General features: G+C 45.1%; 1 protein-coding gene across 8 annotated transcripts in view; it reads left to right on the plus strand.

Moving 5' to 3' along the window:
• The window catches only part of DMXL2 (Dmx like 2), a 76989-nt gene that overhangs the window by 35888 nt on the left and 15506 nt on the right, over positions 1-25595 (plus strand). For 4 of the 8 annotated variants that reach the window (XR_009151997.1, XR_009151998.1, XM_058155991.1 and 1 more), the window contains exons 16-33: positions 982-1099; positions 2374-2493; positions 4624-4851; positions 5555-7231; positions 8187-8297; positions 8439-8608; positions 9731-9828; positions 10022-10187; positions 11027-11291; positions 12135-13183; positions 13289-13480; positions 14064-14140; positions 14944-15074; positions 16970-17218; positions 19964-20145; positions 21484-21614; positions 23613-23698; positions 24824-25025. Coding sequence is in view for 6 of the 8 variants with exons in the window: in XM_058155991.1 (XP_058011974.1) it covers positions 982-1099; positions 2374-2493; positions 4624-4851; positions 5555-7231; positions 8187-8297; positions 8439-8608; positions 9731-9828; positions 10022-10187; positions 11027-11291; positions 12135-13183; positions 13289-13480; positions 14064-14140; positions 14944-15074; positions 16970-17218; positions 19964-20145; positions 21484-21614; positions 23613-23698; positions 24824-25025 (5252 nt within the window). In the remaining 2 variants the exon portion in view is untranslated. Of the gene's footprint in view, positions 1-981; positions 1100-2373; positions 2494-4623; positions 4852-5554; positions 7232-8186; positions 8298-8438; positions 8609-9730; positions 9829-10021; positions 10188-11026; positions 11292-12134; positions 13184-13288; positions 13481-14063; positions 14141-14943; positions 15075-16969; positions 17219-19963; positions 20146-21483; positions 21615-23612; positions 23699-24823; positions 25026-25595 lie in introns of those variants that run through there. The other 4 variants (XM_058155992.1, XM_058155995.1, XM_058155993.1 and 1 more) reach the window with 3 other exon arrangements.

Raw genomic sequence — 25595 nt, forward strand, 5'->3', positions numbered from 1 at the left:
TGTAGTCTAAGGGACTCGCAGGAGTCTTCTCTAGCACCAGAGTTCAAAGGCCTCCATTCTTTGGCGCTCAGCTTCCTTATGGTCCACAGCCATATCTTGCAACTGGGAAAACCATAGTATTAGAAGAAATTAAATATCAATAGCTCTTAGACTTAGATACCCCTCCGTAGTGTTTCTACAGTACTTTCTGGGTGATTTACAATGTCAGCCTATGATCCTCAACAATCTGGGTCCTCATTTTACTGATCTCGGAAGGATGAGAGGCTGACTTGATCCTGATCTTGAGACGGTCAGGATTGAACTGCTGGCAGTGGGTAGAATTAGCCTGCAATACTGCATTCTAACTGCATGAATCTGTTCACCTACCATCCCTTTTAAAATTATCTCAATTAGTGAGCATCCTTAAATTCAGGGGCAGCAACTTGGATAGCTCAACTACGCAAAGTGTAAAGAAATTTATCCCTTTTATTCATCCTGAATCTTCCCATATTAATTGTAAGGGGTGCTTTAAGAAGAACAAATAGTAAAATATGTTCTGTATAAAGATATTCTACAATTTGTTCCTTCTTTATACCTCGGGGAACTAAATTTCCTGAGCATAAAAGTGGTTAATGATAGACCTAAAGGTGCTTTTTCAAAAGGCAACTGAACTTATTTTTCCTTGAAGATGTTTCTCTTCTCATCTAAGAAGCTTCTTCAGTTTTGATTGAAGAAGCTTCTTGGATCAGAAATAAAGAAGATTCTTGGATGGGAAGTGAAACATCTTCAAGGAAAAACAAAGGAAGTCCTGTTGCCTTTTGAAAAAAGCACCTTTGGGACAACCATGACCTGGATAGCTGAGAATCTCCATAAACATGTTAAATGACAGACTAACTTATTTGTGTAAAGCTCACACGACAAAATGCCTAATACCTTGAATAAAACTATAAATAAGTACTTCGAAAGTTGTAATTTGCTTATTTTTCTTGTCGCTTCTTCTAGTGTGGGTCCAACACACAATTACTTCATGTCTTTCAAGAAGACTTCATTTTGGGGTACAAGCCGCAGAAGGAAGAGGTGGAGCGGAAGGAAACGGAGATATTTTTCCAACCTTCTAAAGGTCTTGTGATGCTTTTTGTAAGCTAATTGTATCTGTAAACCTGGCTTTCCAGAATGATGGGGTTTATACATAATGAGCAGAGTGGTGGCCTAGAGGTGGAGCTCTTGCCTCGCAGGCAGGAGGCTGTGTGTTCGATCCTAGGTAGCGGCAGATATTTCTCTCTCTGAGAAAATACATAAAGACAAAGTATCTGCTGTGAGCTCCATGTAGGCATCAGGAAGGGCATCCAGCCAATAACTGCTCAATTCCATTCAGTCAAAAATTCCATCCCATTGCAAGGGATTACAAGGTCATTAAAAGAAAAAATACATAATGCTAAACTATAATCTGGTTTCCAGACTGTGGCTTGATATGAAGTGTGAAGACTACCATTCTGATGGAAGCATTATGTGAGATTTAAGGAAGGCAGATTAAAACAACCATGATTAAAAATTACCAACCACTGAATCTTTGTGATGGAGGAAAGAAGAATGAGGATTTGGGACCTGGTTACGGATCAAAGTCTCATTCAGTCATGAAATACATGACATGGTTGGTTGGTTGGGTAGGGTTGCCATCTCAGCTTAATCTCTACTCTAGAGAGTAGAGGTATGTACAGGATGGGAAATGTGTTCTCTTTCATACACATAACAAAGGCAGTCAAGCAGGATTTGGCTAGACTACTTTTAGGGGGGAGAGTCACCATCTGGCCAAGAAGTTCCAGAAGTTCCTGGTTATTCCAGGTTTCAACCAAGCCAATTTCAGACAAGTCTAGCAAAGTAATCAAGATAGATAGATGGATGGATGGATGGATGGATAGATAGATAGATAGATAGATAGATAGATAGATAGATAGATAGATAGATAGATAGATAGATAGATAGATAGATAGATAGATAGATCAGATGATGGATGGATGGATGGATGGATGGATGGATGGATGGATGGATGGATGGATGGATGGATGGATGGATGGGCGGATGTTCAGACAGACATGAGCGAGAGAGAGAGAGAGATCAGATGATGGATGGATGGAGGTTCAGACAGACAAGATAGATAGATAGATAGATAGATAGATAGATAGATAGATAGATAGATAGATACAGAGATACAGAGATACAGAGATACAGAGATACAGAGATACAGAGATAGATACAGCGATAGATACAGAGATAGATAGATAGATATGGATGCATGGATGAAGAGAGAGGGAGATGGATGTTATCTATTATTATGAGATGGCACTATTTTTTTATTGCAATATCAACTATGCAGTATGTTTTATTTCTCGACAGGCTATCGGCCCCCACCTTTCTCTGAAAAGTTCTATCTAATTGTAATTGAGAAGGACACCAGTGGCTGCTCAATTCTTAACATGTGGCATTTGCACCTTAAGTCTGTCCAAGCATGTTTAGGTGAGTGAAACTGTTGCAGATTAATACAGTTGAATTCATGATCTCTGTAACTGTAGGTGCATTCATTTGTTTAACCACTTTTACACTGTTTCCCGATTTGGGAAAAATAGTCACCTACCCTCCTGTTAAGTCAGATCAGACTGCTGAAGATCTCGTAGGCTACAGTGCAATGGTCATTAACTCAAGTCAAATTGTACCCAGGCAAGATATCTTGATTGTGACCTTAAGCACATATATCGGGAATAAGAACATGGTGCGTGTCATGAACAGGAAGTCAGGAGCCAAAGCGGTTGAAATGAATATAGGTTTATTGCATGCTAAGACACTCTCTACAAGAATCTCAACTATTAACAGTCAAAACAAGTTGGTGGTAGATAAGAGCTAATGGAAGAGGGATGCGGTGGCTCAGGGGCTAAGACGCTGAGCCTGTCGATCGAAAGGTCGGCAGTTCAGCGGTTCGAATCCCTAGTGCCGCGTAATGGGGTGAGCTCCCATTACTCGTCCCAGCTTCTGCCAACCTAGCAGTTCGAACGCAAGTAGGAAAATAGGGACCACCTTTGGTGGGAAGGTAAGAGCGTTCCATGCGCCTTTGGCGTTGAGTCGTGCCAGCCACGTGACCACAGAGACATCTTCGGACAGCGTTATCCCTTCAGCTTTGAAACGGAGATGAGCACCGCCCCCTAGAGTCGGGAACAACTGGCACATATGTGCAAGGGGAACCTCTACCTTTTAAAAGCTAATGGCATTCAGAGTGAGCTGGACTTTGATGTCTCCTGGGCACAAAGGGACTCAAGACAGATGGCGTGCTTGATCCCTCCCTCGGGCTTTGCCTGGACAGTGTGAGGAGGCTTAGTCCTAAACATAGAGATGGAAGGACCAAAAGCTCATCCCTAAATATGAGTTACAGTTCAGCCTTGCACGCAGCTTTATTCCTCTCTAGCGTTCATCTCCATTGTTTTGTGATGCATTTCCTGCCACTCTAGGATTTACCTCTATCCGCTCCTGTGAGGCACTTCCTGTTCCTGGTGTGTGTGTGTACATATACATACTGTACATATACATATACATAAATACATACATTTATTTTATTTTATTTATTTTGTCACAACAATATATGTAGGAATCATACAAAAGATTATATAGTATATAAACATATATGGGTAAATATAAGGAGGTATAAGCATATATATAAGAAGAAGAAAAGAAAAACAATAGGACAGGAACGGTAGGCACGTTTGTGCGCTTATGCACGCCCCTTATGGTCCTCTTAGGAATGGGGTGAGGTCAATAGTAGAAAGTTTTTGGTTAAAGCTTTTAGGATTATGAGAAGAGACCACAGAGTCAGGTAAAGTATTCCAAGCACTGATGATTCTGTTACAGAAGTCATATTTTCTGCAATCTAGATTAAAGCGGTTGACATTAAGTTTAAATCTATTGGTTGCTCTTGTATTATTGCAATTAAAGCTGAAGTAGTCTTTGACAGGAAGGACATTACAATAGATAATTCTATGAGTTAAGCTTAGGTCTTGTCGAAGGCGACGGAGTTCCAAGTTTTCCAAGCCCAGGATTTCAAGTCTGGTGGGATAAGGTATTTTGTTGTTTTCAGAGGAATGGAGAACTCTTCTTGTAAAATATTTCTGGAGACGTTCAATTGTATTGATGTCAGAGATGTGGTGAGGGTTCCAAACAGGCGAGCTGTATTCTAGAATTGGTCTAGCAAATGTTTTATATGCTCTGGTTAGTAGTGTGGTGTTTTTGGAAAAGAAGCTATGCAAGATTAGGTTTACAACTCTTAGAGCTTTTTTTGCTATGTAATTGCAGTGGGCTTTGGCACTTAGATCATTTGACATGAAAACTCCAAGGTCTTTAACGGGATGGGGGTCATCTGTAAGGTACATAGATACATACATACATATTGCCTCAATGACTTGTATAGCATTTTTAACTGCATTTTTATTAAACTACATGAAACCGTATGTTTGCTGGCAGTCAAAAATCAATAACATCAAATTTTATTGTTTTGACCTGGTCACATCTGCCTTGAATGTTTAAATTTTTTAAAAAAAATAAAAATAAAACCATTCTGTCTTCACCTCACTAAAGCTGTTTGTCGATTATGCTTCTTGAAAGGTTCATCTGCTGACGTTCAATCATTGGGACAGCAGTTAACTGTTCCTGGGCAACCGATGGCGGATTCTTCTCCAGAAACTTCAGCTGGCACAATGCCCATGCTGCGTTCTTCATCAGTGGCTAACCTTCAGACGGCTAGTAAACTTATACTGAGTTCAAGCCTGGTTTACAGTTACCCCTTGGATCTGCCCCCTGGGGTGGAGGTTGTGCGAGCTACTCCTTCTGCAGGTAAAATAGGAGGACGGACAAACTAGTTAGGGATACCCTTGGTGGATGGGCGCTTGAGATTACCAGCAAATTATGCAAATAGATTGGGAGCCATCCCCAGTTTATTATAAGATGAGGGGGGTATATAAATGTTTTTAGTAAACCTATTTAGCCATTTATATATAAAATGACTAGGAAAACGGTTGCTCAGTGGCTAGGACGCTGAGCTTGTTATTCGAAAGGTTGGCAGTTCAGCGGTTTGAATCTCTAGTGCCGCGTAACGGGGTGAGCTCCCATGACTTGTCCCAGCTTCTGCCAACCTAGCAGTTCGTAAGCATGTAAAAAACACAAATAGAAAAATAGGGACCACCTTTGGTGGGAAGGTCACAGCATTCCGTACGCCTTTGGCATTGAGTCATGCTGGCCACATGACTACGGAGATAACCGGACAGCGCTGGCTCTTCGGCTTTGAAACAGAGATGAGCACCGCCTCCTAGAGTCAGGAACAACTAGCACATGTGTGCAAGGGGAACCTTTACCTTTACATATATAAAATAACTATATAAACTTATATAGCTACCACTCTGGAGAGATAACAATAAAGTAGCTAGTATGAACTCTACACACGTGGGTCAGTCTGGTTGCTCACCACCTGACAGTAGCCTTTCTTTGAAATTTGTGTTCATGGAAACTGTTATCCTAACAATGATCTGATTTCATTCAGGACATCTGAGCTCCTCCTCCATCTATCCTGTCTGCCTGGCGCCTTATTTGTTGGTGACGTCCTGTTCAGACAATAAAGTTCGATTCTGGAAATGCTCCGTAGAGACTACGGAAAGTGGCCAAGGCGGATCAAAAGAAATCTATTCCTGGAAAAAATGGCCTTTGATGAATGATGAGCAAGAAGATGCCACCAGTACCGTCTGCATTGTGGGGAGACCAGTTGCAGTTAGCTGCTCTTACACTGGCCGCTTGGCCGTAGCCTACAAGCAACCCATTCAATCGAGTGGAGTCGGATCCAAAGAATTTTCTATGCATGTGTGTATCTTTGAGTGTGAGTCTACTGGAGGATCGGAATGGGTTGTGGAACAGACCATCCATCTGGATGACCTCGTTAAAGTCGGGAGTGTCCTGGATTCCAGGGTTAGCGTAGACAGCAACTTATTTGTCTACAGTAAATCCGAAATCTTTTTCAATAAGGACCGGTACCTTATCCCAAACATCAAGCACCTGGTCCACTTAGACTGGGTTTCCAAGGAAGATGGTTCGCATATACTTACGGTCGGGGTCGGTGCAAACATATTCATGTACGGACGCGTCTCGGGAATTGTGACGGAACAAACCAGCAGCAAAGATGGCGTGGCGGTCATTACTTTACCGCTCGGTGGGAGCATCAAACAAGGCATCAAGTCCAGATGGATACTTCTGAGATCCATTGATTTGGTGTCTTCAGTTGATGGCACCCCGTCCTTGCCTGTTTCCCTTTCTTGGGTGCGAGATGGTATCCTGGTGGTGGGAATGGACTGTGAAATGCATGTCTATGCCCAATGGAAGCATGTCCTAAAATCCAGGAATGCAGAAAGCAGCGGTTTTCCTCTTGATGACTCCCCCGTTATGGACCCATTCAAGGCTAACTTGCTAGCCAAAAAAGCCAGCATCATTGACGGAGCGGGCGTGGTGGATGATATCTTTGGAACTCCCACCGTCATTCAAGATGGCGGGCTCTTCGAAGCAGCTTTTGTGCTTTCACCAACTCTGCCCCAGTATCATCCCACCCAGCTTCTGGAGCTGATGGACTTGGGGAAAGTCCGCAGAGCAAAAGCTATTCTCTCCCACCTCGTAAAATGCATCGCAGGCGAAGTCGCTATCGTGAAAGACTCAGAAGCGGCCGATGTGGGTTCCAAGCGCCATCTCTCCCGCACGATCAGCGTAAGTGGCAGCACGGCAAAGGATGCAGTCACCACCGGCAAGGAAGGCACGCGGGATTACACAGAGATCGATTCCATCCCACCGCTACCGTTGTACGCCTTGCTGGCAGCGGACCAAGACTCCACCTACAAAACGGAGGAAGCTCCTAAACAAACCAAAAACCTGGAAGATCGTAGGAAGAGGAAGGCTGAAGATCAGTACTCCGATCTTTTCCAGGTCCAGCAGGTCACAACCGATGACTTCATCGATTTTGAGCCAGAGAGAAGAGAACATAAATCCAAAGTGATTAATCTTTCCCAATACGGTCCAACGTACTTTGGCCAAGAGCATGCCAGTGTCCTGTCGAGTCATTTAATGCACTCAAGTTTGCCTGGACTGACACGGCTGGAGCAAATGTTCTTGGTAGCCCTAGCAGATACTGTGGCCACCACGAGTACTGAGCTGGATGAAAACCGAGACAAGCACTACTCAGGTAAATAAGTGGTCTAATCTTTTAGATCAGGGGTCAGCAACCTGTGGCTCTGGAGCCGCATGTGGCTCTTTCATCCCTCTGCTGCGGCTCCCCGTTGCTCAAAATATGCGTCACAACCGCCAATGTACGACACATGCCGGCACGCAATTTATTGAGCTTTTTAACCCCTGGTAGGCCAACCATGGATAAATCCAAGGAAAGAAAAGTTTCAGAAGAAAACAGAACGTTTAATTCAGCTACATATGCTAGTTTTGTGGCTGCTTAGGAAATAGTCAGGCATGGGAAGGGTTTTGTGGCTCCTGGTGTTTTCTGTTGTGTCTGTGTCCCCCGAGCTGGGCCTCCTGCCAGAAAGTGACCTAGAAAGTGAGGGGGAAGGGCCGTCAAGACTTAACTCAGGAGCACTGGCTTCCCTGGCTCAGCTCCAGGAGCCAGAGGCAGGCCAGGTAGAAGAGATAACGAGGCCTCCGTCCCCTGACTCTTTCCCCCCCCAGGTCACGCCTCCAGACCCAGCTTATGGCAATCAGGCCTGGCTGGACCCTAGGTTTCGTAGGCAGGAGAGGCAGGAACAACAGAAGCAGGCCTAGGAAGTGCCGAGTCATGGAGCCACACCCCACAGGATATAAAGGCAGCAAGAGCTGCTGTGCCTCTTCGTAGCAGGCAAATCAACTGCTTAACTAAGAGCTGAAGTACTGTTTGTTCCTGAGTGACTCATCAGCGTCGAGGGAGATACTTGGCAGACACTTGCTAGTTTGCTGCCAGAGCTGATAGTGCCGGCTAATTAAGCCATCGCTCAGATGGAGGCGAGGGGGGACATTTTCTTTTCTGTGGGAAACAGGTCCAAATGGCTCTTTGAGTGTTTAAGATTGCCGACCCCTGTTTTAGACGAACCTTTCGCAAAGTGTACAGAATTTTGTTTGTTTGCACGGTATTAAAAATACTTGGTTTGCTTTTCCAGGAAGAGACACTTTAGATGAGTGTGGCCTGAGGTATTTACTAGCCATGCGCTTACACACCTGCCTTTTAACATCCCTTCCACCTTTATATCGCGTCCAGTTACTTCATCAAGGTAATATTTTTGAATGTAATAAAAGTAATAAATAAGAAAAAAGGTGAATTTATTACTTCTATGTACTTTTTAAAAAAAATTAATAAAGTTAATATTTTTTTTAAAAAAAATGGAAACAGATTTGTTTTGGTCATTGTGCAGGGGTTTCGACGTGCCACTTCGCTTGGGCGTTTCACTCGGAAGCAGAGGAAGAGCTTATCAACATGATTCCTGCCATTCAAAGAGGAGACCCTCAATGGTCTGAGCTAAGAGCCATGGGGATAGGCTGGTGGGTCAGGAATATCAACACGCTTCGACGGTGCATGGAAAAGGTAATCGGAGGTACTATATGGAGCCAGCTTGTTCTACTGGCTAAGGCACCAGACTAGAAACCAGGAGACTGTGAGTTCTAGTTCTGCCTTAGGCATGAAAGGCAGCTGGGTGATTTTGGGTCAATCACTAGGAGTCTGAGAGCTCTAGAATAGAACAGAATAGAATTTTATTGGCCAAGTGTGATTGGACACACAAGGAATTTGTCTTGGTGCATATGCTCTCAGTGTACATAAAAGAAAAGATACGTTCATCAAGAATCATAAGGTACAACACTTAATGATTGTCATAGGTTACAAATAAGCAATCAGGAAACAATCAGGAATAGAATAGAATAGAGTAGAATAGAATAGAATAGAATAGAATAGAATAGAATAGAATAGAATAGAATAGAATAGAATTCTTTATTGGCCAAGTGTGATTGGACACACAAGGAATTTGTCTTTGGTGCATATGCTCTCAGTGTGCATAAAAGAAAAGATACGTTCATCAAGGTACAACATTTACAACACAATTGATGGTCAATATATCAATATAAATCATAAGGATTGGCAGCAACCAAGTTACACTCATACAGTCATAAGTGGAAAGAGATATTTATTATAATAATTATTATAATTATTATAATTATATATAATTATTATAATTATTTATGCAGTTCTAATTACCCTCTAGTCCCACCTTTAGCATGAAAGCCAGCTGGGTGACTTTGGGCCAATCAGTAGGAGACTGAGAGTTCTAGTACCGCCTTTAGCATGAAAGCCAGCTGGGTGGCTTTGGGCATTCACTGGGAGACTCAGAGTTCTAGTCCTGCCGTAGGCATGAAAGCCAACTGGGTGACTTTGGGCCAGTCACCAGGAGTCTGGGATTTCTAGTCCTCCTTAGGCATAAAAGCTGGATGGGTGACCTTCTGCCATCTTACTGCCTACAATAATAACCTTGCTGCAGATGTCAAATACAAATAATCCCTCAACTGACACCAACTATATATTGTGCACGGTTTTCCTGGAGGAAACGGAATCAGAGTATTTTTCAAATACCCCTACATTGTACAGGGGTGCCCTGCCCTGTGAGTGACACTGTACGACGATGACACTTCGTCACCTTCTGTTCAATGCAAACAGGTTGCAAAAGCTGCCTTCCAGAGGAACAACGATGCGTTGGACGCTGCTCTTTTTTATCTTGCAATGAAGAAGAAGGCCGTGGTCTGGGGATTATTTCGGTAAGTAAGGCGAGGAAATTGATCCATGGTTTACGAGACGCTTCTGCAAAATGACAGAAACTTGTGCTATTGGATGCTAACCGCAGTGTGATCCAGGATGTGTTTCCTTAGATGTAAATCCTGCTCAGTTCAGTGGAGTCAGTGGATATCTACTGTAGTGGCTTAAAATGCAGCTTGATGTATTTCCCTACAGTTCCCAGCACGATGAGAAAATGACCCAATTCTTCAGCCATAATTTCAATGAAGACAGATGGCGCAAAGCTGCCCTGAAAAACGCCTTCGCCCTTCTGGGGAAACAGCGCTTTGAGCAATCGGCAGCCTTTTTTTTATTAGCGGGGTCGTTAAAGGATGCCATCGAGGTATGGGTTCAAAGCCACAGTGTGGACTCGGAGGGAGGGCGGGGTGGAGGGATGGACGGATGGACGATGGACAGGTGGATATGTACCAGGTGGATGGGTGGTTGTGTAGATGGAAGGATGGATAGGTGGGTGTGTTGATGGACCCAACGGAAAGATGGATGGATGGGTGAGTGATTGTGTGGATGAATAGATGCATGGATCCATGGATAGATGCATCGATGGATAAATGGATGATTTTGTCAATGGATGGATGGATGGATGGATGGATGGATGGGTGAGTGTGTTGATGGATGGACAGATAGATGGTGCTTGGCTCCGTGGATGGACAGACAGACTGATAAGTGTGTGCATGGATGGACAGATGGACTGGTGGGTGATTGTGTGGATGCATGGATAGGTGTGTTGATGGACAGATGGACAAATGGTGATTTTGTCAATGGACTGATGAACAGATGGGTGGTTGGATGAGTGAATAAATGATAAGTGTGTTGGACAGATGGATGTGTAGATGAATGGATGGATGCATGGATGGACGGACGGACGGACGGACGGACAGACAAATAGATATGTGTGTATGTGGATAGAAGAATGACACAGGTGGATGTGTCAATGGACTGATGGATAAGTGGGTGTATTGATGGATGGATGGACAGGTGTGTTGTGTGGATGAACAGATAGATGAATTGGAGAGTGTCTTACTGGATCAACAAATGGAGAGTTTCTTTTGTTTATCTCTGCTCTTAGTTTAATATTGGCTTCTCTGTTACAATTTTGCTTTTTGATAAATAAATTACATGGTATTTAGAAGACCTCCTTTGTGCTTTCCTTCCCACCCACAGGTATGTCTTGAGAAGATGGAAGACATCCAGCTGGCTTTAATAATTGCTCGCTTGTATGAGTCTGAGTTTGAAATCTCCTCCACCTACACAGCCATCCTTTACGAAAAGATTTTGGGCTGTAAGAAAGATGGAACCGGGTTCTGTTGCACAAATTTGCATCCAGATCCTTTCCTGAGAAGTCTGGCCTACTGGGTTATGAAAGAGTACACAAGAGCTCTTGACACCTTACTGGAACAAACCCCCAAAGAAGAAGATGAAAATCCAGGTGAAGAAATGTCAGCTTATTTGGAGAAGCTCAGTCTTGAATGGGGATTGTAGAAAGATAGATTTGTGGAATCTTTAGGGGTCTCTGAGCTTGGTTGTTTTCTTGTAGACGTTTCATTGTCCAACCAAGTAACATCATGAGGGCAACCAAACTCAAACAGAGAGCAACAAGGACTCCACAGTTCAATCCTGACCTACAGATATTCTCTTCTAAAGATTTATTCGTTGTACAAGATGCTGATAATCACATTGCATGTTTATCAACACACTTAATGTGGTGAACTTTGGTATTGCTTTGTACAAACTCACTTAAGGTAAAGGTAAAGGTTCCCCTCGCACATACGTGCTAGTCATTCCCGACTCTAGGGGGCGGTGCTCATCTCCGTTTCAAAGGCGAAGAGCCAGCGCTGTCCGAAGATGTCTCTGTGGTCAGGTGACCGGCATGACTCAACGCCAAAGGCGCATGGAACGCTGTTCCCTTCCCACCAAAGGTGGTCCCTATTTTTCTACTTGCATTTTTTACGTGCTTTCGAACGGTTAGGTTGGCAGAAGCTGGGACAAGTAACGGGAGCCACAGAGACTTTTTCGGACAGCACTGGCTCTTCGGCTTTGAAACGGAGATGAGCAGCGTCCCCTAGAGTTGGGAACGACTAGCACGTATGTGTGAGGGGAACCTTTAGGAAAAAAAGCACCTTTTTTCCAAAAGCACTGCCAAAGAACAGTGCCTTTCTTGATTGGGATCCACAGGTGATTCTTCAGTCCCAAAGGGCCCACCGGGTTGCTCAATTTGGTGTGACAGATGTTCGGTGTAAGCCTCGACAACCTTGTTTCCATTTTTCCCTAGTTATTGTCAAATCCTGCAACCCCGTGGTGTTCAGTTTCTACAATTACTTGCGTACCCACCCTTTGCTCATCCGAAGGAATTTCTGCTCGCCCGATGGGACCTTAGCAACGTTGGGATTGCAGGCGGATAAAAGTTTTGTGGACAAGATTAACCTCATTGAAAGAAAGCTCTTTTTCACCACTGCAAATGCTCATTTCAAAGTCGGTTGCCCGGTCCTGGCTCTGGAAGTCCTTTCGAAGCTTCCCAAAATAAGAAGCAAGTCCACACTTTCGCCCAAGAAAGGAGAATCCACACCAGTAACGCAGAATGGTCTGAAGGTAGACCTAATTGGATTAGACAAAGGTAGCAAGGTCGATTGGTCACAGCCGGTGGGTACCACGGAAGCTTCCTCCCTAGTGGACTGGAGCAAACCATTGATAACCTTTGAAGATGAACCTCTGAAGCTTGACTGGGGGAACGACCAAAGCGGTTTACTTGACGAGGAAGAGGAGAAGGGTTTGATGATGAACGACTTGGAAAGTAAAGAACAAGAGGTCAAAAGTCCCGATCCCAGTCAAGGCGAGGAGGGTGAGGTCGACAAAACGGAGGTGGATGTGATTGCGGAGCAGCTCAAGTTCCGAGCCTGCTTAAAAATCCTCATGACGGAGTTGAGAACGTTGGCCACCGGCTACGAAGTAGATGGTGGGAAGCTCCGGTTCCAGTTGTACAACTGGCTGGAGAAAGAAATCGCCGCCTTGCATGAAATTTGCAACCACGAGGCAACCCAGGGCAAAGAGGAAGGCCAAACCGATAGCCACGCCAGCGGGGATCTCTTGGGTCACCAAGAGATGGGGGAGAAGATGCCGTCGGGCTCCTACGAGTGGCATCAGATTGAGCGGAGACGGTTGCAAGCCAAACGAGAGCACGCGGAGCGGCGGAAATGGTGGCTCCAGAAAAACCAGGCGCTTCTTCGGGTTTTCCTAAGCTATTGCAGCCTTCACGGGGCACAGGGCGGCGGCCTGGCTTCCGTTAGAATGGAGCTGAAGTTCTTATTACAGGAATCTCAGCAGGTAAGACGGTTCACCTGAGGATGTAGCATCATCACTACAATATATATATATATAAAAAGAGCAATGGTATATTCTCAGTTCTGCCATTATTTCCCCTCCCATCAGGAAACTACTGTGAAACAGCTACAATCGCCACTTCCGCTGCCCACGACGTTACCGCTGCTCTCAGCCAGCATCGCTGCCACAAAAACAGTGATCGCCAATCCCGTCCTCTACCTAAACAACCACATCCACGACATCCTTTACACGATTGTCCAGATGAAAATGCCCCCGCATCCCAACGTCGAAGATGTCAAGGTAATAAACTGGGGAAACTTCGCCTTGAATGCCGAAGGGGCAGATTCAAAGAAGTGGGCATTTTAACTTCTGGTCTAGATGAGTTTGGATTGGATCTGCCTGATCGCTTCCCCATGCAAATAGGGTATTGCTGAACTACAACTCCCAGCATTCCTCCTTGTTGGCTATATTGGCAGGTGCCGCATGCCGTACAAATAGAGCTATATCCAGGGGTGAAATTCAAATTTTGTTACTACCAGTTCTGTGGGCGTGGCTTGGTGGGTGTGGCTTGGTGGGCGTGGCAGGGGAAGGATATTGCAAAATCCTCATTCCCTTCCCACTCCAGGGGGAAGGATGCTGCAAAATCCCCATTTCCTCCCCACTCCTGGGGGAAGGATATTGCAAAATCTCCATTCCCACCCTATTCTGGGGCCAGCCAGAGATGGTATTTTCCGGTTCTCCGAACTATTCAAAATTTCCGCTGCCGGTTCTCCAGAACCTGGTGGGTTTCACCCCTGCTTCTAGGCCACTGCACCACTCAACAATTCAGCCTGGAAATGTATTCATACTATCTTAACCAGTTTTCTTCTGCTTCCATTTTCAGGTCCATACTCTTTATTCTTTAGCTGCTTCCCTTTCTGCATCAATTTATCAAGCCTTATGTGACAGCCATAGCTACAGGTAAGATTTCCTTTGCTGTGTCCTTCTCCCCAGCATGGCTCTGTTGTTCTCCTTTGTGGGACAAAACATGAGATGTGTTGCAATGCTAGTTGTGTTCCCTTAGAGCTAAAGGCAGGATCTGATGGAAGGATAGAGACCGTTTTGGATTTTTCTTGAGCGGTAAACAAGATCTCGATTTGGTTCGAATTCCAAGTTTCCAAAATAGGGATTCAGAGAGTTGAAAAAAAAAATATCTGAATTGTCCCCATCTGCAGCTAGTAGTCAAAATCTTCAGGATGGAAGGTGTGAGGTGGTGATAAATACGTCTTCAGCTCGCGGCGGAAGGTCCGGAGATCAGGAAGTTGACGAAGTTGGGGGAAGCTCGTTCCAGAGGGTAGGGGCCCCCACAGAGAAGGCCCTCCCCCTGGGAGCTGCCAGCCGACATTGTTTGGCTGACGGCACCCTGAGGAGGCCCTCCCTGTGGGAGTGCATGGGTCGGTGGGAGGCAAACGGTGGCAGAACGTGATCCCATGCTCACCTTGGAGTTTTGATCCTGTTGGGTGTGTTACTTGGAACCCTGATACCCATTCCCTTTCGTCTGTTTTTAGTTTGCAGAAACATTCAGGTTGCTTTCATTGAAAAGCTGCTTGTGTATGTGAGAAAGAGGGAGAATTCACTAAGCACTCATTCTTAGAGCTTTTGGCTCCCGAATCGTTATGCTTCCAACCCTGATGTGCACCTGCCACTAATTTGCCAGTTTTGCTTTGGTGTAAGATTTTTTCTATTCTGAGGTGAAGAAAAAAAAAATTAAAACTTCTTCTTAGCAGTCAGACAGAAACAAATCAGTTCACAGGGATGGTTTACCAAGGGCTGCTGCTCAGCGACCGTCGGCGTCTGAGGACCGAGAGCATCGAAGAACACGCCACACCGAATTCGCTGCCCGCTCAATGGCCTGGTAAGAAAAGCCGCACAGGTCAACGCACCCATGCAACTGTCATGCCATCGGTTAGTTAGTTAGAATTCGCTCTGAAAATGAGTGTTTTGAGCTGAACTGGTACCGTTTTAAGCTCAGAACTTTTCCAATAAGAGCTGAATCGAGCACGTTCCAATTTTTGAAATATTTTGCCTGTCCTTATTCTTTTTTATTATTATTATTTTATTTTGTCACAACAGTATATACAATCATCAACATATTGTTTGAGAGAAAAAGTATATATAAGTAAAAGTATAAGTAAAAGTATGCATATAATACTATAATGAAGAGAACAATAGGACAGGAACGGTAGGCACTTTTGTGCTCTTATGCACGCCCCTTATAATCTTCTTAGGAATGGGGTGAGGTCAATAGTGGACAGTTTTTGGTTGAAGATTTTGGGGTTTTGAGTAGAGACTATGGAGTCAGGTGGTGAGTTCCAAGCGTTAACAACTCTGTTACAAAAGTCATATTTTCTGCAATCAAGTTTGAAGCGGTTGACATTAAGTTTAAATCTATTGTTTGCTCTTGTATTGTTGCGATTGAAGCTGAAGTAGTCTTTTACAGGAAGGATATTACATTATTCTTATCTTCTTGATTGTTTAGTAGCATCCTCTAAATTTCTAAAAAGTTATTAAGCAACCTGGAATTAAGGAGAAACTTCCTAACAGTGAGGACAATTAACCAGTGGAGTAGCTTGCCTCCAGAAATTGTGGGAAGTTTTTAAGAAGAAACTAGACAGCCACTTATCTGAAATGATATAGGTTCTCCTGCTTGAGCAGGGGGCTAGACTAAAAGACTTCCAAGAGCCCTTCCAGCTCTATTCTATTCTATTCTATTCTATTCTATTCTATTCTATTCTATTCTATTCTATTCTATTCTATTCTAAATTCTATTCTATTCTATTCTATTCTATTCTATTCTATTCTAAATTCTATTCTAAATTCTATTCTGTTCTGTTCTGTTCTGTTCTGTTCTGTTCTACTCTACCCTACTCTACCCTACTCTACTCTACTCTACTCTACTCTACTCTACTCTACTCTACTCTACTCTGTCCTGTCCTATCCTATCCTATCCTATCCTATCCTATCCTATTCTGAAAAGGATTGTGAAACCTTTCTTCCATAAATTTAGCTTACTCTGTTTTTTTAAGTACATGAAGTACGTGTTTAACTCCCACCTTTTCAAAGGTTGAGATCTTGAACAATGTTTTAATGAGGTCCTGTGGCTGGCCTTACAGACTAATCTAGGCAAAAGAAGCCACCTTTAGATGGGAGGGGGGGTGGTCAGTGACAATTCGCCAGGGCCAACTCATCATGGCCAACTCATCACGGCCAACTTGCCAAGGCCAACTTGCTGCGGGACAAGAGTTACAGTAATGTCAAAGAATGGTGGAGTAGAACCATGAAAGGGCCGTAATAGCTCAAGCTGGTAAAGCCTGTTATTAGAACACAGTAGCCTGCAATTACTGCAGGTTCAAGCCCGGCCCGAGGTTGACTCAGTCTTCCATCCTTTATAAGGTAGGTAAAATGAGGACCCAGATTGTTGGGGGGGCAATAAGTTGACTTTGTAAATATACAAATAGAATGAGACTATTGCCTTATACATTGTAAGCCGCCCTGAGTCTTCGGAGAAGGGCGGGATATAAATGTAAATTTAAAAAAAAAAAAAGGATGCAAAAGGAAAGACAAACTAAAATGTGAATGACAAAAATTAAAATGTTTTTTTGATTTATTTTAAATAATTACATTGAATTGTTATATTGTCCCACAGCGAGTTGGCCCATGGCAAATCGTTCACGGTGAGTTGGCCGTGATGAGATGTCCCATTCCATCTAGAATGGTGCCCATCACCCGTGTACTGTTCTCTTTTCCCAGGTGTGAGTTCCTTGCTCAATCTGTTAAGTTCCGCCCAAGATGAGGATCAGCCAAAGTTAAACATCCTGCTTTGTGAGGCTGTGGTGGCCGTGTATCTCAGTCTTCTCATCCATGCTCTTGCAACAAACGCTTCCAATGAGTTATTCCGGCTGGCAGCCCATCCTCTGAACACCCGAATGTGGGCAGCGATCTTTGGAGGAGGCGTGAAACTTGTGGTTAAACCCAGGCGGCAATCAGAAAATATTCCAGGTAACTCTTCAAGGATTATAGAGAAGTTCTCCTAATCGGAATCAGGGGCTGCCACAAAGAAGAGGGAGTCAAGCTATTCTCCAGAGCACCTGAGGGCAGGGCAGGAAACAATGAATGGAAACTAATCAAGGAGAGAAGCAACTTAGAACTAAGGAGGAATTTCCTGACAGTTAAAACAATTAATCCGTGGAACAACTTGCCTCCAGGAGTTGTGAATGTTCCAATCCACAAATCCACTGGAAGTTTTTAAGAAGATGTTAGATAACCATTTGTCTGAAGAGGTATAGGGTTGCCTGCCTAAGCAGAGGGTTGGACTAGAAGACCTCCAAGCCCCTTCCAACTCTGTTATTCTATTCTATTCTAGCAAGAGTTGGTAGAACCTCAGACGATGTTGAGTTGGAAGCCTGGTGGGGTGGACCTTCAACTGACTTCCTGTTAAAGCCCTGTTTGTCTTATATGAGTTCTAAGCAAGCCATGTTAGACAAATCACACAGTAGTTTGACTGAAATATTACCTGTCTAAACATATGACAGAAGCAGGACAAAAATGTCAAAACTTAGACATGGCCTTTCTTACATTTAGAGCAGGGGTCTCCAACCTTGGCAACTTTAAGACTTGTGGACTTCAACTCTGGGAGTTGAAATCCACAAGTCTTAAAGTTGCCAAGGTTGGAGATCCCTGATTTAGAGAGAGTTGGTGGTTTATTTATTGGTGAGGAAGAGACAGCTTGAAGATTTTTTTTAACCAAACACCCGTTTTCTGCCCACTATCACAATGCAAACATGCACGATTCCAGCCCGTAAACCGTGAGAATCACTCCTCTTCTGATCTGTCCAATTCAGATAAAACGCCGTGCTTAACCGCCAATGCAGAAACCGTAACAGCCTTTGGCAATTCACAGTTACCCCACCGCACTGCTTTATCGGGCATCAACCAAAACTCTGCTGGCTGCGATAGTTGCCCTCTGCTGCAGCAGGATGGTGAGGAACAGATGTGCTGGTGGGCGTGTGGTTTATAATCTTCTGAAAACAGATCCAATTCCTGGATCTGGGGCATGGATTTTAATCTTTCCCTTTGCTTTGAGATGTGTCGCCTGTTCTCCTTGATCTGTTGTTCTGTCTTCTTTCTTTTTTTTTTTTCATAATTGGAGATTTTTATGAAGCGCAATAGGGACTGTGTGTTATTTTTCTGTCCTTTTCTCTTGTAATTTATTTATTTATTTTATTTATTTATTTAATCGCATTTTTATACCGCCCTATCTCCCGGGGGACTCAGGGCGGTTTACAGCCTAATAAAAACATACATATAAATACAAAATAAAACACCAATTAAAAAACTTATTAAATAAGGCCGAATATTAAAAAATTGCGATAAAAATAATAAAACCCCATTAAAACCAAATTTAAAATTTAAAATTCTAGTCCAGTCCTGCGCAAATAAATAGATGTGTCTTAAGCTCACGGCGAAAGGTTCGAAGGTCAGGAAGTTGGCTAAGTCCTGGGGGGAGCTCGTTCCAGAGGGTGGGAGCCCCCACAGAAAAGGCCCTTCCCCTGGGTGTCGCCAGTCGGCACTGCCTGGCTGACGGCACCCTGAGGAATCCCTCCCTGTGAGAGCACACGGGTCGGTGGGAGGCAATCAGTGGCAGCAGACGGTTCCGTAGGTAACCCGGCTCTATGTCATGGAGCGCTTTGAAGATAGTTACCAAAATCTTGAAGCGCACCCGGAAGGCCACAGGTAGCCAGTGCAGTCTGCGCAGGAGAGGTGTCACATGGGAGCCACGAGGGGCTCCCTCTATCATCCGCGCAGCTGCATTCTGGACCAACTGGAGCCTCCGGGTGCTCTTCAAGGGGAGCCCCATGTAGAGAGCATTGCAGTAATCCAGACGAGATGTTTGTAAGAATCAAAAGGAATGTTGTCCTGACCCAACTCCCCAAACACAACAAACACTCAAAAGATTCCTTTATTAGGAGCGCCGGCAGCCCCAGCAAAAAGTTTCTCTCTCACAGTAGGCTAACAAGTCTGTCCGGCAGGGAGATGAGTAGTTGTCTGCCACATCTGTTCATCTCCGCCCCCTGCCTTTTATCCCCAGAGTTAGGGTGGGGCTTCGCTAGGAGCAGTGGCTCTTCTGTCCCAAGGACCGGCCCATAGATTTCCACTGCTCTCCTCTCCTCTGCCTTCTGTGCATCCGCGCGTCAGGCACTGGACCCAACTGTTCCTCCTCCTTCTCATCAGCCACCTCCAGACCTGGGAGCTGTTGACTCTCCATCTGAGGGCTGACGGACGGCCCAGGCTCCACCTCTGTCTCTCTCTCTGCCAGCTCCATTCCCTCTTCCCTTTGAGAGCTCCCAGGTTGCCTTGATGCTGACCCCGACTCCCACTCCTCCTCATCCTCTGATTCAGCTGCTGGAGGAGCCAGAGGCTGACAGGCCACAATAGGACCTCATTCCACTTCACAGGCTCTTCCTGAAGATTACCAGGACCTGTTTTGTTTTGTTTTAATTCTAAGTGTAGTTTCCATGTGATCTTCCTATAGTTGCAGTTCTACAACTTGTGTGATGTGCTTTCTTTCTGAAGATTGAAATTGACACTATGGACTCAACGATGAACTTGCCAATTTGTCCTCATTATGTATCGGTGTATTTCTTTAAACTCTCTCTCTCTCTCTCTCTCTCTCTCTCTCTCTCTCCCTCCCTCCCTCCCTCCCTCCCTCCCTCCCTCTCCCTCTCTCTCTCTCTCTCTGCTTAGCCCCTCCAGTCCCTGCAGAAGAGACAGATAAGCATCGCAGGAGATTCAACATGAGAATGCTAGTGCCTGGAAGACCCGTCAAGGAGAGTGTGGTCCCTCCCCCGGTCCCTGCAGAAAGACCTTCTTACAAAGAAAAATTCATCCCCCCAGAACTCAGCATGTTAGACTATTTTGTGGCTAAGGTAAGCTCCCACCTGAACATCAGAAGAACAAAAGTTGGAAGAGATCTTGAGGTCTTCTAGTCCAGCTGAAGTAGGAAACCGTATAGCATTCAATCAATCAATCAATCAATCAGAATACAGCTGGAAGGGACCTTGGAGGTCTTCTAGGCCAGCCCCCTGCTCAAGCAGAAGATCCTATACCATTTCAGACAAGTGACTGTCTAGTCTCTTCTTAAAAACCTCCAGTGATGAAGCACCCACAACTTCTGAAGGCAAGTTATTTCGATGGTTCATTGTTCTAACTGTCAGGAAATTTCTCCATAGTTCTAGGTTGGTCCTCTCCAGGGATGGGTTCTACTTACCTTTAGTACCGGTCCGTAATGGGACCCTCTGCCACTGAAAACTTCTGCACATGCGCAGATCGCCTGTGATGACATCTGGGTTGGTGGGCGGAGCTTCCCATGGGTTTTACTACCAGTTCTATAGAACTGCCCCAAACTGGGGCAACCCACCACTGGTCCTCTCCTTGATTAGTTTCCATCTATTGTCTTGCCTTCGGTGCTTTGAGGAATAAGTTGATCCCCTCTTCTTTGTGGCAGCCCCTTAGATATTGGAAGACTGCTATCATGTCTCCCCTAGTCCTTCTTCTCATTAAACAAAGGGCCTCTGTGGCTTAGACTGGTAAGACAGTCTGTTATTAACAGCAGCTGCCTGCAATTGCTGCAGGTTCAAGCCCCACCAGGCCCAAGGTTGATTCAGCCTTCCATCCTTTATAAGGTAGGTAAAATGAGGACCCAGATTGTTGGGGGCAATAAGTTGACTTTGTATATAATATACAAATGGATGAAGACTATTGCTTAACATAGTGTAAGCCGCCCTGAGTCTTCGGAGAAGGGCGGGATATAAATGCAAATTAAAAAAAACAAACTAGACATACCCAATTCCTGCCACCGTTCTTCATATGTTTTAGCCTCCAATCCCCTAATTGGCTTTGTTGCTCTTTTCTGCACTCTTTCTAAGAATGAGAATTAGGGAAAACCAACCCATTTCCCTTGTGATCCTATTCATAGACTCCTGAAAGGGAAGAGTTAGAAGGGACCTAAGATCATCCAACCTCTTCTTAACGTAGGAATTATGATGATGGCATCCCTGATGGTCATCCAGCCCCAGAAGGAGAGTCCGTGGTCTCCCAAGTTACCTCCTCCAGTGTTGAACATCTCTTCCCATTAGGGCAATTATTATTTTTTTCCATGACCTCTGAAGTCTTCCTGTGTCTCTGAAATGAAGCAACTTGGTTTGCGTGAATTGAGATCTGGAAGGGCACCTTTTGAAGCCTCTCTCTTTGTCCTTCCTTTACAGCCCTTCCTTCCTTTTTCAGAGAGTGGGGTGATGTACGATTCTGATGAAAGCATCCATAGTGAGGATGAAGATGAGGATGCTTTTCTCTCGGATATGCAGATTCAGGAGCACAAGGATGCCAATTCGTACAGGTAGCGAACCGCCCGGCTAGAACATTCAGAAGCCTCACCCAAAGCCTTCTGGTTTTCCCTTGCTATAAACAATCCGTGCACTTGTCGTTCTGGCCCACTGTTGTGTTGCCTTGACCCTTGTCATTCTGGCCTACTGTTGTGTTGCCTTGACCCTTGTCGTTCTAGCCCACTGTTGTGTTGCCTTGACCCTTGTCATTCTGGCCCACTGTTGTGTTGCCTTGACCCTTGTCGTTCTAGCCCACTGTTGTGTTGCCTTGACCCTTGTCGTTCTAGCCCACTGTTGTGTTGCCTTGACCCTTGTCATTCTGGCCGAATAGGTTGTAAAAAAAATGCTTTTAAAAGTAAAAAAAAAAGATCGCACGCCACAGCTGATCACACACACACACACACAGGCTGTTCTACTTACCCCGTGCCTCCTTTTGGTGTGCACTGCGCACGTGCACCTTGCATTTGGTGCGTGATGCGCACTGAGCATGCGTGCGCACATGCGCAGCCAGCGAACTGGTAACAAACCGGTTCAGATTTTACCACTGCATTGGGGGGCACATGCATGCGCAGGGGGCTGGGGTCAGTGGTGGGATTCAGCCAATTCGCACCGCTTCAGGAGAACCGGTTGTTAACTTTCTGAGCAGTTTGGTGAACTGGTTGTTGGAAGAAATCATTAGAGCAGAGAACCGGTTGTTAAATCATTTGAATCCCACCACTGGCTGGGGTGCATGCGCGCGAACCACACACGCATTGCATTTTGGGGGTTCGGGCACACACATGCTTTGGGCACTCTGTCCAGAAAAGGTTAGCCATCACTGATCTAGGAGAAAGCCTCCCTACTCATTAAATAGGGGTGGGTTGCAGTTATTTAAGTAAATGAAGTGGGACCTACTTTCCATTCCCTGGGGACCCTCGAGAGATGGGGATTAACTCCCAGAATTCTCAGCAAGTGGCTGCACTGGAGTTCTGGGAATTGAAGTCTGTCCATCTGTACAACTTTGGAGAAGCCTAGTACCGTGATCGCAAACCTATGGCATGGAACCTGGAAACCATACTAGACTTTAGGGTTCCAGACGCTGCCACATTTTTTCCCCTGAGGGGAAGAAGGGGGGTTGAGCGGTATGGTAACATTCTTCAAGCGGTCAAGGTCGGATGGTGTTCACATCTGCAGGAGGAGTGGCGGGAAGATATTCGAATGAACTGGGAGAACGTGGGACCATGTGACCAGCAAAGGGGTTAGGGGGGTGGGACTCTTGGGGTTTGTATAACTGGGAAAAGAATCCGGAAGTTCAGTTTTGGAATTTCACTCATCGTGTGCCAGTTTCCTCATGCTAGTAAAGAACTCTGAAAGACAATGGCTTCTGAGGTTTTTTTATGCAGAGGAGGTTTTTCTGGAACCTTGACACGCGGAGCCATATCTGTGAACACACAAGCGTTGCCCTAGCTCAGCTCCAGCGCGCATGCGTGCAACTGATTTTTGAGCCTTCCTGGCCCGAAGTCGGGAAATGGTCTCCAGAGGGCCTCCCGGCGGGTGGGGAAGGCTGTTTTCATCCTCCCCAGGCTCCAAGAAAGCCTCTGGAGCCTGGGGAGGGTGAAAAATGGAAAATGGACCTACCATTCCATCGCGTGCCAAAAGCGGGGGGAGCATAGAGTGGTCATGCATTAATGTGTGGGGAGCAGGGCACATTGAATTATGGGTGTGAGCACGACCCCAGCACGACCCCTGCTTTTGGCACGTAATGGTAAAAAGGTTAGCCATCACTGGTCTAGTATATAGAGTTAGGGCTTGAATTAGCTTGTAAAAGATGGAACAGCCAAAAATAAAGCCTAACCTTTGAGCAAGTAGCCATAATAATAACCTTAATATTCAATATTTCCTTTCCTCTTATTTTTTTTTTCTTTTAAAATACGGTTGGATGGTAAAAGTTGAACACAGTATATATCTTTATTTTATTTTTTTCTCCCTCACTGCATAAACATTTAAATTTCCTTTTTTTTTTTTCCCTGCAGCTGGGCTCTCATCCATTTGGCAATGGTCAAACTCGCTCTGAACAATATTAAGAATTTTTTCCCCATTACCGGCTTAGAGCTGTCTGGTGAGTTGCATTCATCTTTTGAGGATCAGATGTATTTTTTCAACCCGACAAATTAAAAATGATGAATGCCGTGGAATGTGTCTTACGTATTCTCGTCACAAATTATACTCTCCCTCAAGGCCGTTCGGAAGACCGGATATAACTGCAAAGTAGAACAAGCGCAAAATAATAGAGAAGATGTTCACTGTAAGATGGGCGGCTATATAAATGCCTTAAATCAGGGGGGGTCAAACTCAAGGCCCGGGGGCCAGATCTGGCCCGGGGGTATTTAGATCTGGCCCGTGGGACTGCCCTGGAAACAGCGAAGGACCAGCTGCGGTGCTTCTGCCAGCGAAAACGGGCTCTCGAGCTCCGTTTTTGGCAGCCATGGCCTCTTGCAACCCTCTGCCAGTGAAAATGGAGCTCGGGAGGGTCCCGAGCTCCATTTTCACTGGCAGAGGATTGCAGGAGGCCGTGGCAGCCGAAAATGGAGCTCGGGAGCCCATTTTCGCTGGCAGAGCGCTCGGGCCACCACCGGCACCCTTGACGGGAGTGATGTGCTGGCCATGCCCACCACGGCCACGCCCATCACAGCCCTCCACAACCCTGATGCTGGCCCTCAATGAAACTGAGTTGGACACCCCTGCCTTTAAATGAATAAAGCCAGGCAGTGGGGAATTTGAATCTTCCTTACAGTGAGGTAGGGGACGCGGTGGCTCGGGGGCTAGGACGTTGACCTTGTCGATTGAAAGGTCGGCAGCTCGGCGGTTCAAATCCCTAGTGCTGCCATGTAACGGGCTGAGCTCCTGTGACTTGTCCCAGCTTCTGCCAACCTAGCAGTTTCGAAAGCACGTAAAAAATGCAGGTGGAAAAATAGGGACCACCTTTGGTGGGAAGGTAATAGCATTCCGTGCGCCTTTGGCATTGAGTCATGCCGGCCACATGACCACGGAGATGTCTTCGGACAGCGCTGGCTCTTCGGCTTTGAAACGGAGATGAGCACCGCCCCCTAGAGTGGGGAACGACTAGCACGTATGTGCGAGGGGAACCTTTACCTTTACAGTGAGGTGTCCAGAAATGAGTGTTTCTTTTGTTTGGGATTAAACAGTCCACCAAAAGATATATATATATATATTTCTGTTTCAGAGCTTCCTGTCACATCACCTCTGGGTACCGCTGTGATTAAAAATCTGGAGAACTGGGAGCAGATCCTCCAAGAAAGAATGGATCGTTTTGAAGGTCCGCCGCCAGATTACATCAATACTTGTTTTCCTGAACTTGGGATGGGAGCCGGAGCGGCTGCGGCCCGAATCAAAGCAATGGTTGATCCTGAAAACACGCCATTTAAGTAAGAAAGTCTTCATTTAAAAGGAGGAAGGGACATCTGAGGCTGGTCTTTCACAGGTGCCACCAAGTTCCAGATTTCCTGACCAAGCTGGCTATGGCCAATTTATTTTGTTTTTTTTAGCACAACTAAAAGGGACTTATGGGAGGAATCTGTTCTAAGCTTTGATGAGAATCCATGTCCTCCAACCATTCTTCTCCAGATGTATTTGAGATGCAGCTTCTGGAATATCGATGGAGATTCTCAATCATCCAGGTCATGGTTGTGCCAACCATGGACTTTCTTGTTTCGTTTTCTTTGAAGATGTTTTGCTTCTTACCTAAGAAGCTTCTTCGGTTCAGATCCATCTGAAGACGTTTCTTGGCAAAAGGTTTTCAAAGGAAAAAATCTAGAAAGTCCACCTTTGGGAGCTTCTAGAACTCCAGTTAGCATGGCCTTTGATCACTATGTTCAATTAGCATGGTTTTTGACCATTCAGTGGGTAGCATGGGTGGGTACCAGATCTGGGAACATTGACTTCAGTTTCCAAGAAAATGTTAGCAGTCAACTTGCAGCAACTTAATTTTTTTACTG

The sequence above is a fragment of the Ahaetulla prasina genome, chromosome 13, assembly GCF_028640845.1.
Source record: "Ahaetulla prasina isolate Xishuangbanna chromosome 13, ASM2864084v1, whole genome shotgun sequence".
Classification (NCBI taxonomy): Eukaryota; Metazoa; Chordata; class Lepidosauria; order Squamata; family Colubridae; genus Ahaetulla; species Ahaetulla prasina.